The sequence below is a fragment of the Haliaeetus albicilla genome, chromosome 19, assembly GCF_947461875.1.
Source record: "Haliaeetus albicilla chromosome 19, bHalAlb1.1, whole genome shotgun sequence".
NCBI classification, from domain to species: Eukaryota; Metazoa; Chordata; class Aves; order Accipitriformes; family Accipitridae; genus Haliaeetus; species Haliaeetus albicilla.
In genome coordinates this window covers 2968600-2981601 of record NC_091501.1, presented here as the reverse complement: position 1 = coordinate 2981601, position 13002 = coordinate 2968600, and the positions used below count along the sequence as shown (strand labels likewise).

Sequence of the window (13002 nt, the reverse complement as noted above, 5' to 3'; positions counted from 1 at the left end):
CTAGGAACTCAGAGCTGGGCTCAGCTCTGGTGTGGTGCATTGCACCCTCCTACCCCCCCCACTCTCGCTGCTTCTGCCCAGCACCCAGGGGCTGGAGGAAGGGGCCAGCCCAAGATTTACACAGCTGGAACACGCTGCCAGGGCCATGCAGCTTGTGCTCAGGCTGCATTTCACACCCCTCATGCAAGGCTGCAGTTGGAGCCTGCTGGAGAGCATCAACAGGGAGGGCAGGGGGATTGGGCTGGCGGCACAGCATCGAGGGGGGCCGGGGGCACTTTGGAGCTTTTAATTGGAAGCATCCTGGTGCTTTCCTTTGCAGTGCAAGCCACTTCTCCAGAGTGCCTGTGGGGTCCTGTCAGATGTAAAGGAGAAGGAGCCCCGAGCTCCTCCGATCTGACAAACCTCACCCGCCCCTTCCTCCTCCCCCTCAGACCGCGTCCCTCTGGGTACGGCTCCTTGGGCAGATAGACATGATCTGAATTCACTGCCTCTCCCGGCCGGGGTCCTCATATCTCCTGCCTCCACCCCAGCATCCTTCCACCCTCCAGCCTGGGGACACAGCTCAGGAAGGGAGTTCTTCCCCACAGCCTCCCTTCCCCGCATGGCTTTCCGTTTGGGCTTCCTTTTTTTTTTTTTTCTCCCCCCCTTCCCTCTCTCATTAATTTTTAATTAAGGAGACGTCTCCTTCCCCTGTCGTAATGAATAGCTGTGTGAAAGGCTTTTCATTTTTTGTTAATATATACCTCTATATATTTATCTATTTGGAGGAAATGTGTGCGTGCGTGTGAGCGAGTGTGTTTAAAATATCCCCCATTAATTTACTGCTATTGATTTTCTGGCGTGGAGACAGCATATAGTATTCAGCATAGAGCTCCTCTGCAGGATATGTTAAAAGGCAGCAGTTTGGGTTGACAAAGGGCACTAAATGCAGTATGCGTCAAATAGACCATCGCTCAATGAAGTCACTTAGCTATTCAAAACATGTCCAGCCATCACTCAACCGTTTGCACCAAGAACAGGGGGGAAATTCGCGCTTCTTCCCGGACACAACCATTTCCAAACAGCAGCTTTAGCTCGCTTTGGTGAGAGACATCAGAACATACATAGTTTATTCCCCCCTCCCCCCCTGCCTTCCATCTCCCAGTGCCGGTCTTAGAAAACCAGTTCTGCGGTACCCGCTCCCCGTTCTCTCCTATCGGGGAGCTCCAGGCACACCCAGCTCTGGTGGACACTGACAGACGCAGAAATTATCCCTGGATGTCCATAAAACCCCCAGCAGCCCACCCCTCCGGCTGGGAGCTGATTCATAAACAGGGCTTTTACAATAGGCTGTAATGTGTGCTCTTCTGCTCTCGCTCGCTCCTTCTCGCTACGTGTGTAACATAAACCACGCATTTACATCGGTTGCCCCTATCCCTCCAGCACAGGCTGAAGACCACCTCCCCAGCCCACACGTACGCCAATAGCAGTACTGAGCAACACATATTTAAAAGCGAATCACTGGCCCCTCTTTTCTTTCCCCCTCCCTTAGGAACGTCTGATTCCAGAAGTTGGCTGCGGCGGTGTCTCTTCTGCCATCAGACATGTCACTGAGTTGCTGTTCAGTTTCACCACATCAGACTTAGGCTGATATTTCCATTCAGAGACTTGTTTATTTTTAGCCTTTACCATAAATCTTAAAAAAAAAAAAAAAGAAAAAAAAAGCCCCAAACAACCCCCACCCCCCCCAGCAACAAAGAAACGGGGGAAAAATCCCAGCCCCAAACCAAACTGATCAGCCGCCAACTAGACCCCTCTGCACCCAGCCCAGTGAGATGTGGTTGCTTACAGACATTACGAAATGCTCTGAACTCTGGCTCGAGATGACTGGAATCGTTAGCTTTACTGTATGAGGCATTTTGGACATAACAGGGTTGCTTGCCTTTCTCTCTTTTTCCCTCCTAAAGTGAACCAATAATTGCATGCAAAGTGCTTTGCACTCACCCCCTCCCCACATCACCCCTCGCTCCCGGTCTTGTCTTTGCAAATAAGCCATTTGCAAAGAGAGCAATTCTTTCACTCTGTGGTTACAGCCGGAGCACAGCAATAATACAGCATTTGGGCATTGCTTTCACAGGCAATACAAACAAGCTGAAGACAGGCAGACCGCACAGTTGCTGTTTGAAAGGGTCTCCCAGTGTTTTTGTAATGCACACATTATTCCAGTTGGAGGGGGGGAAGTGAATTTTGTGGGAAGGGGAGGGGGGGAGTGTGGGGAAGAGGAAGGGAGAAGGGAACGGAGCAGAGAATGTTTTGCCTGTCTTCTTGCCTCTGTGCCCTGAGTAACTGAGCCCACCGCTCCTGATCTGTGGTGAAAGGAATGAAGTGAGAAAATGGTGGAATGTGGAGGGATTTATTTGGGGGGGGGGGAGAAACGTGGGGTGGTGGGAGAGGAAAGGGGGGGTGGAGATCCAGAATCAAATACCTTCCAGGCAGCAGGTTCTCCATAATCCAGAATGGGTCATGACTTCCTCGTTCTTTTTGCTGGTTTCGTTCTCACTGACAGTTTTAGTCTTGCAAACCCCTCTGGAGTAAAGCCAGTAGTCGGTCCCCACAGCTATGGTCATCAGGCTGAAGGCAGCGAAAGCACCAACGGTGGTTAAAAGCATCTGAACACCTCTGTCAAAGAGCCCCATAATTCTTCATTATACAAATACCCAACCGCCTTCTGATTCTTGGGGTGTGTGTGTTTAATAAAATAAAAGAATAATAATTCCGACTAATAATATAATGGGTATATATAGAGAGATAGATATCAAAAAAGGGAGGTAAGAAAGCCCACGGAAAAGAGTGTAAATTAGAAAGACCACACGGGAAGAGGCTTGCCTTTTAAATCGGAAACGTTCTGGTTGAAATATAAAAAAAGGAAAAAGGAAAAAGAAAAAAAAAAGAGAGAAAAGAACCAAGAAAAACCAAACAAATAAAGAGAGAACCCCCCCCAAAACGAGACGCCTTAATCCCTTTTTCTAAAATTCTGGTCTCCAGTTTCCATATGTAATGGCTAATTTGGAGATGGCTTCCACAGTGAACAGGGGAGCAGCAGCAGCATCCTCAACACAATCTCTCATTATCTGGACCTAGACAGTTAGAGACTGTAAGAGCAGAGATGCAACCTTCAGTCTTCTTGCTTAGCTCTGCAGCCTGCGCCATGAAAATCCTTTTCCTTCCCAGTTATCTTCCTTGGGTTTTGTTTTTTTTTTTTTTTTTTCCCGGCAGCGGCAGTCGCTCCAATCCTCTCTCACTTTCTCTCGCTTGCTTCTCCTTCCTTTCGCTCGCTCCTACCACCGAGCCAGACCGCCCAGTATACTGTAAGCCCTTGATTTCAGCTGAACAGGTGCCGAGGTCTTGCCTCCCATGGCTTTCCCGCACAGCCGCGGCGCTCGCTCCCGGCGGAGGTGGGCGAGGAGAAAGGGGGGCTCCTGGGGGCGGCGGCGGGGCGGAGGAGGAGGAGGAGGAGGAGGAGGAGGAGGAGGGGGGAGGCGGCTTGGGGGGAAGAAGACGACCGGCGAGGAGGAGGAGGAAGAGGAGGAGGAGGAGGAGGGGGACGGGCGCTGTTCCCCTCCCGGGCGGGGGGCGCGGAGCGGAGCCCGGCTGCTGCACCCCCTGCCCCGCGGCGTTCCCCGGCGACTCCCGGACGCCGCTACGGCATCGAGGCGGCGGCGGCGGCGGCGGCGGCGGCGGCGGCGGCGGGGCCGGGGACGCGGAGCCGGCCGGTTCCCCCGCGGGGTCGGTAGTAGCGGTAGCGGTGGGGGCGGCGGGCGGTGCTGAAGGACAGCTCCCCGGGCGGCGGTGCGGGAGGCGCTCGGCCGGGTCCCCGGTGCTGAAGGACAGCTCCCCTGCCCGCGCCGACCGCCCTGTCCGCGCCGCCGCCCGCGCCCCAGCATCCGCGGCCGGCGGCCGCCCTCCTCCGCTCTGCGCGGGTTTGGGCGGGCGGGGAGGGAGGGAGGGAGGGAGGGGCGGAGGGGGGGGGGCAGCCTCCCCCCTCCCTACCGCTGCCAGCCCCGGGAAGGGTCCCTGCCACCCCCCCCACACCCGCCCGCAGGAAGGCGTAGTTGGGGGTCTCCCCCTTTTCTCGCTTTCTGCCTTTCTTTCTGCCCCCCCCAAACTCAGCCTCCTTCGCAGCCCCCGCCGTACGCGCCCCCGAGCCTCGAGCGCAACCCCGCGCACCGCGGTTTAGACCCGCATGAAAACTTGGGTCAGCCGTTTAAGCTCTCCCCGAGTGGCGGGTGAAACGTAACGTGGAAGGGTCGTTTCAAAATAAGGACGCGTTGCTGTTCTTATCGGCGGGGTTACGGGTTTTGAAGGGCTTGCTCTTCACTCTTCTCGGGTTCGCTGCAAGTTGCGTGTGTTTTGGTGTTGCTCGTTTCCCGTCCCTCTGTCTCCCCCTGACCAGTGTCGTGTGAATCCCTGCGTCCTGACTTTGTCTCTATAGCTTTCTCTGAAACCCCAGTGCTTGCTCCAAGAAGCAGACATTTTGGGAAGATTCTTCACGTGGAAGGACGATTTATTATTACTACTATGATTTTGTTAAGGAAAGGAACCACCAAAACCGAATCCCTTCCCCCCCCAACCCCCAGAAAGCAATCCACCTCTCACATCCTCGTTTTACACAGAAAGACGTATGAGCTGAATGGATGCAGACTGAAATCTATCACTGCTTAAGTTTCCTGTGCCAGACAAAACCTGGTAGTACCGGGAACATATACAAAACTGTGCAATACCGGCATCGAAGTATGTCATAATCCTCTCTCTCTTCCTCAACAATATCATTACACCAGGTTAATTACATTAGTCACCTCCTGGTTCTATACATGTAGCTGCTCATTAATGCCACAATCATAAAGAAAAGAAACAATCTAATTCTTGATGCTACCGATTTTGTTTCTCTCTGATCGGATTCATTGTTCTGTTAAAAAGAGACCAGAAGAGCTGCTTTAGGTTCACTGCTGTTCCATGCAGGGGAGTGGGGCCGAGGGAAGGGGGTGCTGCAAAGTTGAACCACTTGGAAGGTTTCAGCCACGTTGCAATTTCCTAACTCCGTTTATCTGCCCTCCCTCATCCCTCTCTGGGCGCAGACCGGGACTGCCATTTCAGGACAATCTGCCCCAGAACTGTTGGACGTGAAGGGCTCTATAGGAAGCAGCAGGGGGGCTGCTGGCTGCCCTATGGACCACTGCTCATTCCCCCCATTTGGAGGGCACAGACCGGGCTGCCCTCACAGCTGAGGCCGAGGCAGAGGTATTTACCAGCAAGCACTCATGGTGCTGGCATCGGCCATATGCAGATCACCACCAGCAGAAGGGATGGAGGGCAGGCTGGTAGGAGACAGCGCAGGTTGAGACCCCTGAGACTTTTTTGGGGGACAAACACAGTCCCCAGCCTCGGCTGGGGGACTCCTGGCCTTGCGCTCTGCCACAGGAGCTGGGGGTTTCTTTCTACACTCACGGAGCTGCCAAAGAGCTGAGGATGGGCAAGGGGGGAGGTGGCCCCAATGCACCTTTAGCACTCTGAGTACAGCTTGCTGCAAGCGTGTGGAGGCTGGTAGCTGTGGACAGGTTCTCTGAATTGTTGCTCTTCGTTCAAAGGTATTTGAGATGCAGAAAGAAGCAGAGACCCCCCGTAAGCTGGTGGGAGATTATGGCTCTACAGGGATGGCCTGTGGTGAGGAGGAGGCTCTGTGAGGGTCTTAACTAATGAAGCTAGAGAAGGTCACTCGAGGACCTCTCCTTCCCTTCCAAGAGCTTTCTACTGAAAGAAGGAAGGCTTAAGGGAGGAATAACTAATTCTTGGGACTCTGAACCATTTTCTTTCTGTGTTGGTGGTGGTTCTCCTCCAACCCTACCGCAGTATTCAAGTCTTCTCATTCTTCAAAGGAGGGTACAAAAGCTGGGCCAGGAGCCTGAAAGACTCTGAAGAGGAAAAAACTTCAGCCGGCTACTCTGGCACTCAAACCCATCAGGCACCAACATCACATGTGTGGATGGGAAAGGCACTCTGGAAATCTGTGGAGCTTGTGGCTCCAAGGAAGGTGGAGTCCTCAGTTACTCTGTCCTCTCAAAAAAGTGTAGTACAGCTCTTCCAGTGATGCCACACAAGCACCTGGCTGGAGCGAGTGGAAGCAAAAAGGGCTTAGGCCCTCTGAAAACTCACCCATCCTTACACACCAGGGTCATTTAAAGAGGAGAGGGAGAGAAGGGGTGATGCCATGTGTTTTCACTTAGGGCTCACCTGTCTAGCCCATGTGGTTAAGTGTTTATTTTACTGTTACAAATTGCTTTGGGTCAGGGTACGCTGGGCTGCGCAGACCGGGGTTGTCTCTGGGTTGAGGAGCTTGCTTCTGTTGGTGTCTGAGTCTCGTGAGACTAGTAGGGTGAGCAAGCAGTCACTGCAGAGGTTGTGGATTTAGGCTTGCCAGGAGCCCCAAAACTGTGAGAAATTACAGATTTCATCTATAACAAGAAAAATCTTGCTGAAATATCAGGATTACCTATCTTTACATTTAACGGATCCAGTCAGATGCATAGGATGACGCAGCAGCTGGGCCAAAACAGAGACCCTCAAACCAGTCCAGAACTGTTGCCTTTATTACATATTTCTACAGCTTTGACAAGTTTGGTTTCAAGTGATAACAGCAACAGGAGAGGGGCACGTTCTCCCCAAAGAAATTGCCAGTGTCAGAAGGCCAGGTTTGCAGGGCAGTGAGTTCTTTCATCTCTGGCTAAGAGGAGTGAGACCTATGAAGGCTCAGCACATCTCAGGATCAGGACTAAACACGGCTTCCTGCCTCACGCCTCCCAATTTCCAGAAATAATTCTCTTCCTGCTACCCTACTTATATACTCTTAGGCCATTCACAATAATCCCTCTACAGTTCTAAATGCCACAGGAGAAGAATGGAACAAAGGCAATGCAAATGCCAGAATGTCCTGTGTGACTGCTTGTGCTGTGGCTAGATGCTGCGCTGAGATTTCATCTTTCCTACAAAGAATCATTAAAAATGATAATACAAAACAAGAATACAGAATAAAAACACTGTGGCAGATTTTTACAACAGTCGCATCTTACTGAATAGCGCAACACAGAATGACATCTATAGAAGAGTAAGGAGAGAGAAATTAATAGTCTGGAGGAAATAGAGAGATTTTAAATTACATTTTAAATTACTTGAAATGAGAAGCTGATGAGACAGGGAGCCGCAGGAAGTCTGCTTCCAATGGCAAACCAAGAGTGCTGCTATTTGTGGAGAGAAGGGGCAGTGCTGTAGGAAAAAAAGGGGCACAAGAAAGATGCAGGAAGGGAGATGAAGGGCATGAAGTCAGAAGCAACTCCATGGGATGGTAACAGAACTAAATAAAGTGTTTGTGGATTGAGTGCTGCAGTGGAGTTTTTGGCACATAGGAGAAAATCAGACAGCGATAATATATGAAAACCGGTATCTAGGAATCTTCATCCTGGGGAGGCCAGCTCAGAAGAAGCTGCTGTAATGAGATGTAAAAGAGATAGAGTTGATGCAGCTGTATTCGCAGGCAGAGCAGAGGTGTTAATAGACAGATGCACCAGCAGAGGAGATGTTAGGAAAAATAAATTTGGGTTAGGGTGATGATTATAGAACTGGAAGCCAAGGGGGCAGAGGAGATAGAACTGAGATATGGTGAAGAAAAAGAATGAAAATTTAAGAGATTTCACTGGAGAAAGTTGAAAAAAGTCGCGGATCTGTACAGATAGACAAGCAGAGGGGGTGATCAAAGCAGTCATCACCGGTATCCAAAGCTGAGGGTCCCAAAGCACTTAAGAAACATTATTCACATCATATCTGCATGCTGGTGGTTTTCCTAGACCAATACAACAAACTAGCAAACTAAGGAAAGAAGATTTGTGGTTTTGCCAGAAAATCACAGGTGGGGATGACAGAGATAGAGACGGAGATGGAGATGGAGATGGAGATGAGATAGAGATAGGCAGATAAATACAGATGGAAAAAGCCTCAGTGGTCCTCTCTTCTTATCTTCAGGTTCATATAACTTGAGGGTCAACATAAAAGACAGTTTAAACAGCAAATATTCAAATACTACAGGAGAGTCATCTCTAGCGTAACACTGTGACTAGAAAGGAAGAAAGAAGAAGGGAGATACAGGCACAGAGGTCTAACAATTAATATGAGTAGGTTTCCATGCAAAAGTGGTGCTCATGCTGCCCTGGGAGTGCATAAAAATCTCCTGTGTTAGACAGGAGTGGAACGCTGGCAGGGACCAAGTATGAGGTTACAAGGCTGCAATACATAACTCCCTCAGTTTCTGACCTATATCCTCTTCCAATCTAACTGTTGTGCAAACAATTCATTTAGCCTCATAACACTCTTACAAAGTAACATGTTCATTAGTTTGCAGAGGCACTGAGGCACTGAAAAATTCAGAACAAAATCGCAAAGCGCACCAAAGCAAAAGTATTTGCACTGATATTAGTGGGAGCTGGGGGCTGCTAGAAATGAGTTGTGTACCCACGAATACCCAATAAATCTGTTCCAGGCTGAGTCTTGAAGCTAGAACTCCTTTCCTTTCCATGCAAGATTCCTTTTTCTCACACAACATTTTCTTCCATTGAATGGTAACCTTTGAAATGTTTGCTACTTGAAGATGGTTGGGGAAAAAAAGTGTCATCTCATGAGCCCTGTGGGTTTATTTCTTCAGAAAGGGAAAGGCTTCCTTCTTTACTTGAAAGAGATAGTGGGAGAAGGCTGGGATTCCCAGGATGAATTTTCCGCCATGATGAATAGCTGGGATGTGAACTGTTTTGCCTCCCTTTCTCTTTCCATGCTGTGCTGAAGTTTGTATGTACAGCAGCCTACTAATCAATAGGAATAGAAAAAAAAAAAAAATCAATGCCTGCAACCCATTAGCTCTAACAGAGAGCAGGCTGATAACAAGTCACTCTAGCTGGAATTCCAGTATTTGGTAAAGCATCCTCAGTGAGGATATATGGATACATATACCTACAAACTTACTGAATAAGACTAGTAGAGAAAATAAGTTGTGAGAACATTCCCCCTCCCACCAGCATGTCTATTCCCATGTATCTGCGTAACTATGTTAAACTAAAGATACTATCCCCACCCCACCCCCCTCTGATCCTATCCCTCATACTTTTCTGCTCCAGTGCACATGTTTTTCTACACTTGATCTACAATCCCAGGCTACCTTCGTGCTGGACACTCTTGTATATAAATAAATACATGCCTCTACACACCCTTACCCCTGCATAAACCATACAGCATAGAAATCCAGTTTGAGACTCACTTATTCACAAGCATACAGCCAATCCTTCTCCTTTGCTGTATCCCCAGATCCTTCATGGAAATCCTCTTTTTTTCTTCCCATTCATATCCAAAACTAGGCACAGATAGTTCCCACTGACATCCACATATATCCAACCCTGGAAGCATATTCCAGGAAACAAAAAGTTGGTGAAAAGGTTATGGCACAGGTTTTGTAATCAGAATCCGCTCTAAGGTCAGGGCACAGGGAAGGGGTCTCCGGAATGGATCAGAGAAGCAATGGGTCTCACTGCCCACTGTACATGAAATATGGGCACAAATAACTGCCTTGCTCCCAATAAAGCCTTTGTCCATCCATCCACTGACTATAACTAGAATAGACTCTCACTCCTGATCTGCCTCGCATGGAAGGGATGGTCCCTCCTGGTCAACTTCAGAATCCAAGAGTTAAAAAACTCATCATTTCTTGACAAACCAGTTTATGAAACTCCTGTGAGGAAAGAATAAGGCAAGAAAGAGAAAGGCCTTGTTTTTTTCTGAACTGAAGGTTTTCGGAATCTTCCTTGTAGCATCAGTACAATCATAAATGCTGAGGGAGAGGTGAGGCCTACAGTGGGGATGGTTTGTGTTGACACTGATCGATATTCCGTGATATCAGGCTTTCTTCCAGTGTTAAGGGCACAGATGGGGACAGAGAAGAGGATCCTGTGCAGCCTCATCTATTCAGTATCACCATTTAAAGCCACAATCCAGCCCAAACACGAGCTTTTGCCATCTGGTCCTCAGCAGCCACAGAGGCATCCCTGGGGCTCCCTGTATGGGCAGACTTGCTCTCCCAGGTCTGCTGGTACTGATAGAGGTAACCTTTCTGCAAGCCAGCAATACACACTTTTGTCTTCTTTAGGACATCCCTAGCTCTTCTTCTGTCAGATAGTTTAGGGTATCAGGAGAGGAATATTGAACTTCTAATTTCTCTGATGCTCAGTAATAAATCAGGGTTAAAAGAGACTCTTGAAGGAACACCCTAAGAAAAACAAGATAAATGTTTAGTCTCTGGCATAGGTTATTTAGTCCCTCTGACTTTTCAGTGAGACACATCAAAAGAAGCATGTATCCCAACACCTATTCAGGAGTTCAGTGAGTGGGAAATCTTAGAAAATGCAAAACCACCAGGTCCCACTGATGTCAGTGACAGGCTACCAATTTTAATGTGAGAAGGGTTTCTTTCTGTAGTCCCACATAGTCAGGGAGGCATCCCATGAGCTGTACTTGTACTTTAGACACTATTTCAGAGAAAGCCAGCTGGTGTGTTGTGTCCACAGAGCTATTGTATGAATTCCTAGGATTTGGTTTTACATTACCATTGTAACGGTTTAGGATCCCCAATGTGAATTCCTATAGAGGAAGTAGGTTAAACACATGAGATTAAGCCGGTCAGATGCTAGACTGGAGCATTATGGTGGTGCACGGAAGAGTATACCATGGACAGAAATTGTAGAGAGGTGATATTCTGTGCCTTGGGAATAGAGGCCTATTTTAAAAAGAAAGCAACACACATACGTCTATTTAGGCTTCTAACTCCACATTTAGACATCGAAGAACTGTCCTGATTTTCAGTTGTGCTGAGCAGTCAGCATCTCACATTGGTTTTGCAGGGATGTAGAGGCTCCAAATACCTCTGAAAATCTGGATTTCTGTTTTGATGTCTTAATGTCATCTTAGCAGATTGATTTTGACCTCATATAACAACAAAATTCTTAATAGAAATGAAATCAGAAGTCCCAAGGCCAAGTGCTGGGCTCATCGGGATTGCCCACTTTCAGTCATTCACTGCAGCTACTGACCACTTGTGAAAATTTCTGGGAATGGTCTGAAAGCAGAGTTTACTCATACAATGGCAAATCATGGGAAGTGAGGAATGGACTGCAGAGCAAAGCAATTCCCAGCAGCGCACTTGACTCATGCAGCTCCACCAGCCCAAGCTCAGGACCTTGATGATGTCTTTCTGCTGGCTATGTGGGTCACCGACCGGCCAAACACTCCAGCCCATCCTCCAAGGGTGTGGGGTTATGGTTCTCCTTTGTGCTTCTCTAATTTGTTTGCTCTGTTGCTGTCTGCTTTGACACAGTAAGTCTGGCAGGAGGCACAGGGAAACGTATCTCAGCCATGCTCCCCCCTCCCTGTCAGGGACACAGGAACATGCACGGGAGAAGACAGCTCAGAGCAGGAAAATGGAATCTCAGGCTGGTTGTTCCCTGGGTTAAGGGGGTGGCTGGGAGATGAGCAGTCCCCAGTGCAGAGCTGGTCCTCCTCCCACGATGGCCGCTACTGCATTCTTTGTCAGGACACTTTTCCAGGCTGCTTGTGTCTGTTAGATAAAACTATTCAGTTGCCATCTTTCCAGTAGCCAGTCTGAAGCTACAAAGCACTTCTCTATTTCACAGACCACTGGGACTCTTCTCTGCAACTGACCTATATTAGTTATAAGCTTCATTCGTTCTGGCCTGCACTCCGCTCTCTTCTCCCACATGGAGCACATGCACTGCTCCTCCCCCTCAAACAAACACCTTTACACATCCAAGGACATTGTAAAAATAAAATGATCACAACCTGGCCCTCCGGGAACCTCGGTTTTACAGTTTGTCCCGCTCTGATGCCAACAGAATTCACAACCCAGTTCAAGAGAGACAGACAGTGAGTGAGAGAAAGCAGGCAGACAGGCACAGACAGAAGGAGACAGAGGAATCGGGGAGAGATAAAAAGGAGCTGAAGAAAAGAAACGGGGCGACCAGAAAGAATAAATCGCAACAACAAGGGAAAGCATGTAAACTAGGAGTTTAGAACACAACCGAGAAAGGGGGATGGAGTTACAGGGAAGAGTAAAAATTTAAAATGATAGAAAGTTGAAGGAAGAGAGAAAGAAGGAGATGAAAAAGGCAGAGGAAAGAACAGAAGAGAAAAGAAATGGTCAAAGGTAAGAGAGGGAGGTCCAGTCAGGCAGCAAAGCAAGGTGGTGTCTAAGACACGAGGTGGAAGAATTAAGGTGCCTGTGAATTTGGGCGCTGCTTTTTCACGTCTCCTTTTCCACTGAGACTACACTGTGAGAAAAAGGGCAAGAGGAGGGGGTAGAAGAGGATAAATAAATGCCTGAGCTGCCATCTTAGACAGTTCCTAGTAGTCAAGCAGGTACACTGGAAATAGGCAGTCCACAGGTTGCAAATGCTCAGGTACACCTTGCAGTTCAGCAGGCAGGAAGCAGTCTGCACTAGCACAGTGGCATTTACACTCCTCGGTCCACTGGGTCTGTCTGTGCACTGGCAGTGAGCCCTGCACACATAAAAATCCTTCTGTTTAGTACAGGGGAATTGCGCTCTGATCTCTGCCCTGCATCCTCTCTCAGGTCCCAGTAAAAAAACCTCACCCCCAAACACGAGTGCTGTTGGTCTCCCTTCTTCTTGTATGAATCCCCTTCTTCCCCTCTGCCTGATCCCAGTTCTCATTTGCGCTCCGAGGGCTGCCTTGCCTTGCCATGCCCCTCTTTTCCCCATGGTTCACCTCCAGACTTGCTCTTTTGTTCCTCTGCTTTCTCTCTCTATTTCCTCATGGCTCTTCCTCCTCACTGTCATTCATTCAGCTCCCCCTTACACAGGCCTATATAAACACCCCCCCCCCCTTTATCTCCATCTCTCTAGT

At 48.9% G+C, this 13002-nt stretch overlaps 1 protein-coding gene across 2 annotated transcripts in view; it reads right to left on the bottom strand.

Moving 5' to 3' along the window:
• The window catches only part of CACNG2 (calcium voltage-gated channel auxiliary subunit gamma 2), a 53950-nt gene extending 49984 nt beyond the window's left edge, over nucleotides 1-3966 (bottom strand). Inside the window, exons 1-2 of one of the 2 annotated variants that reach the window (XM_069807326.1) lie at nucleotides 3153-3966; nucleotides 2465-2610 (exon numbers count right to left, since the gene is read on the bottom strand). In XM_069807326.1, the coding sequence (XP_069663427.1) occupies nucleotides 2465-2606 (142 nt within the window). In that variant the 5' untranslated portion in view covers nucleotides 2607-2610; nucleotides 3153-3966. Of the gene's footprint in view, nucleotides 1-2464 lie in introns of both variants that reach the window. The other variant, XM_069807325.1, reaches the window with a different exon arrangement.
• Between the last annotated feature and the right edge of the window lie 9036 nt (nucleotides 3967-13002).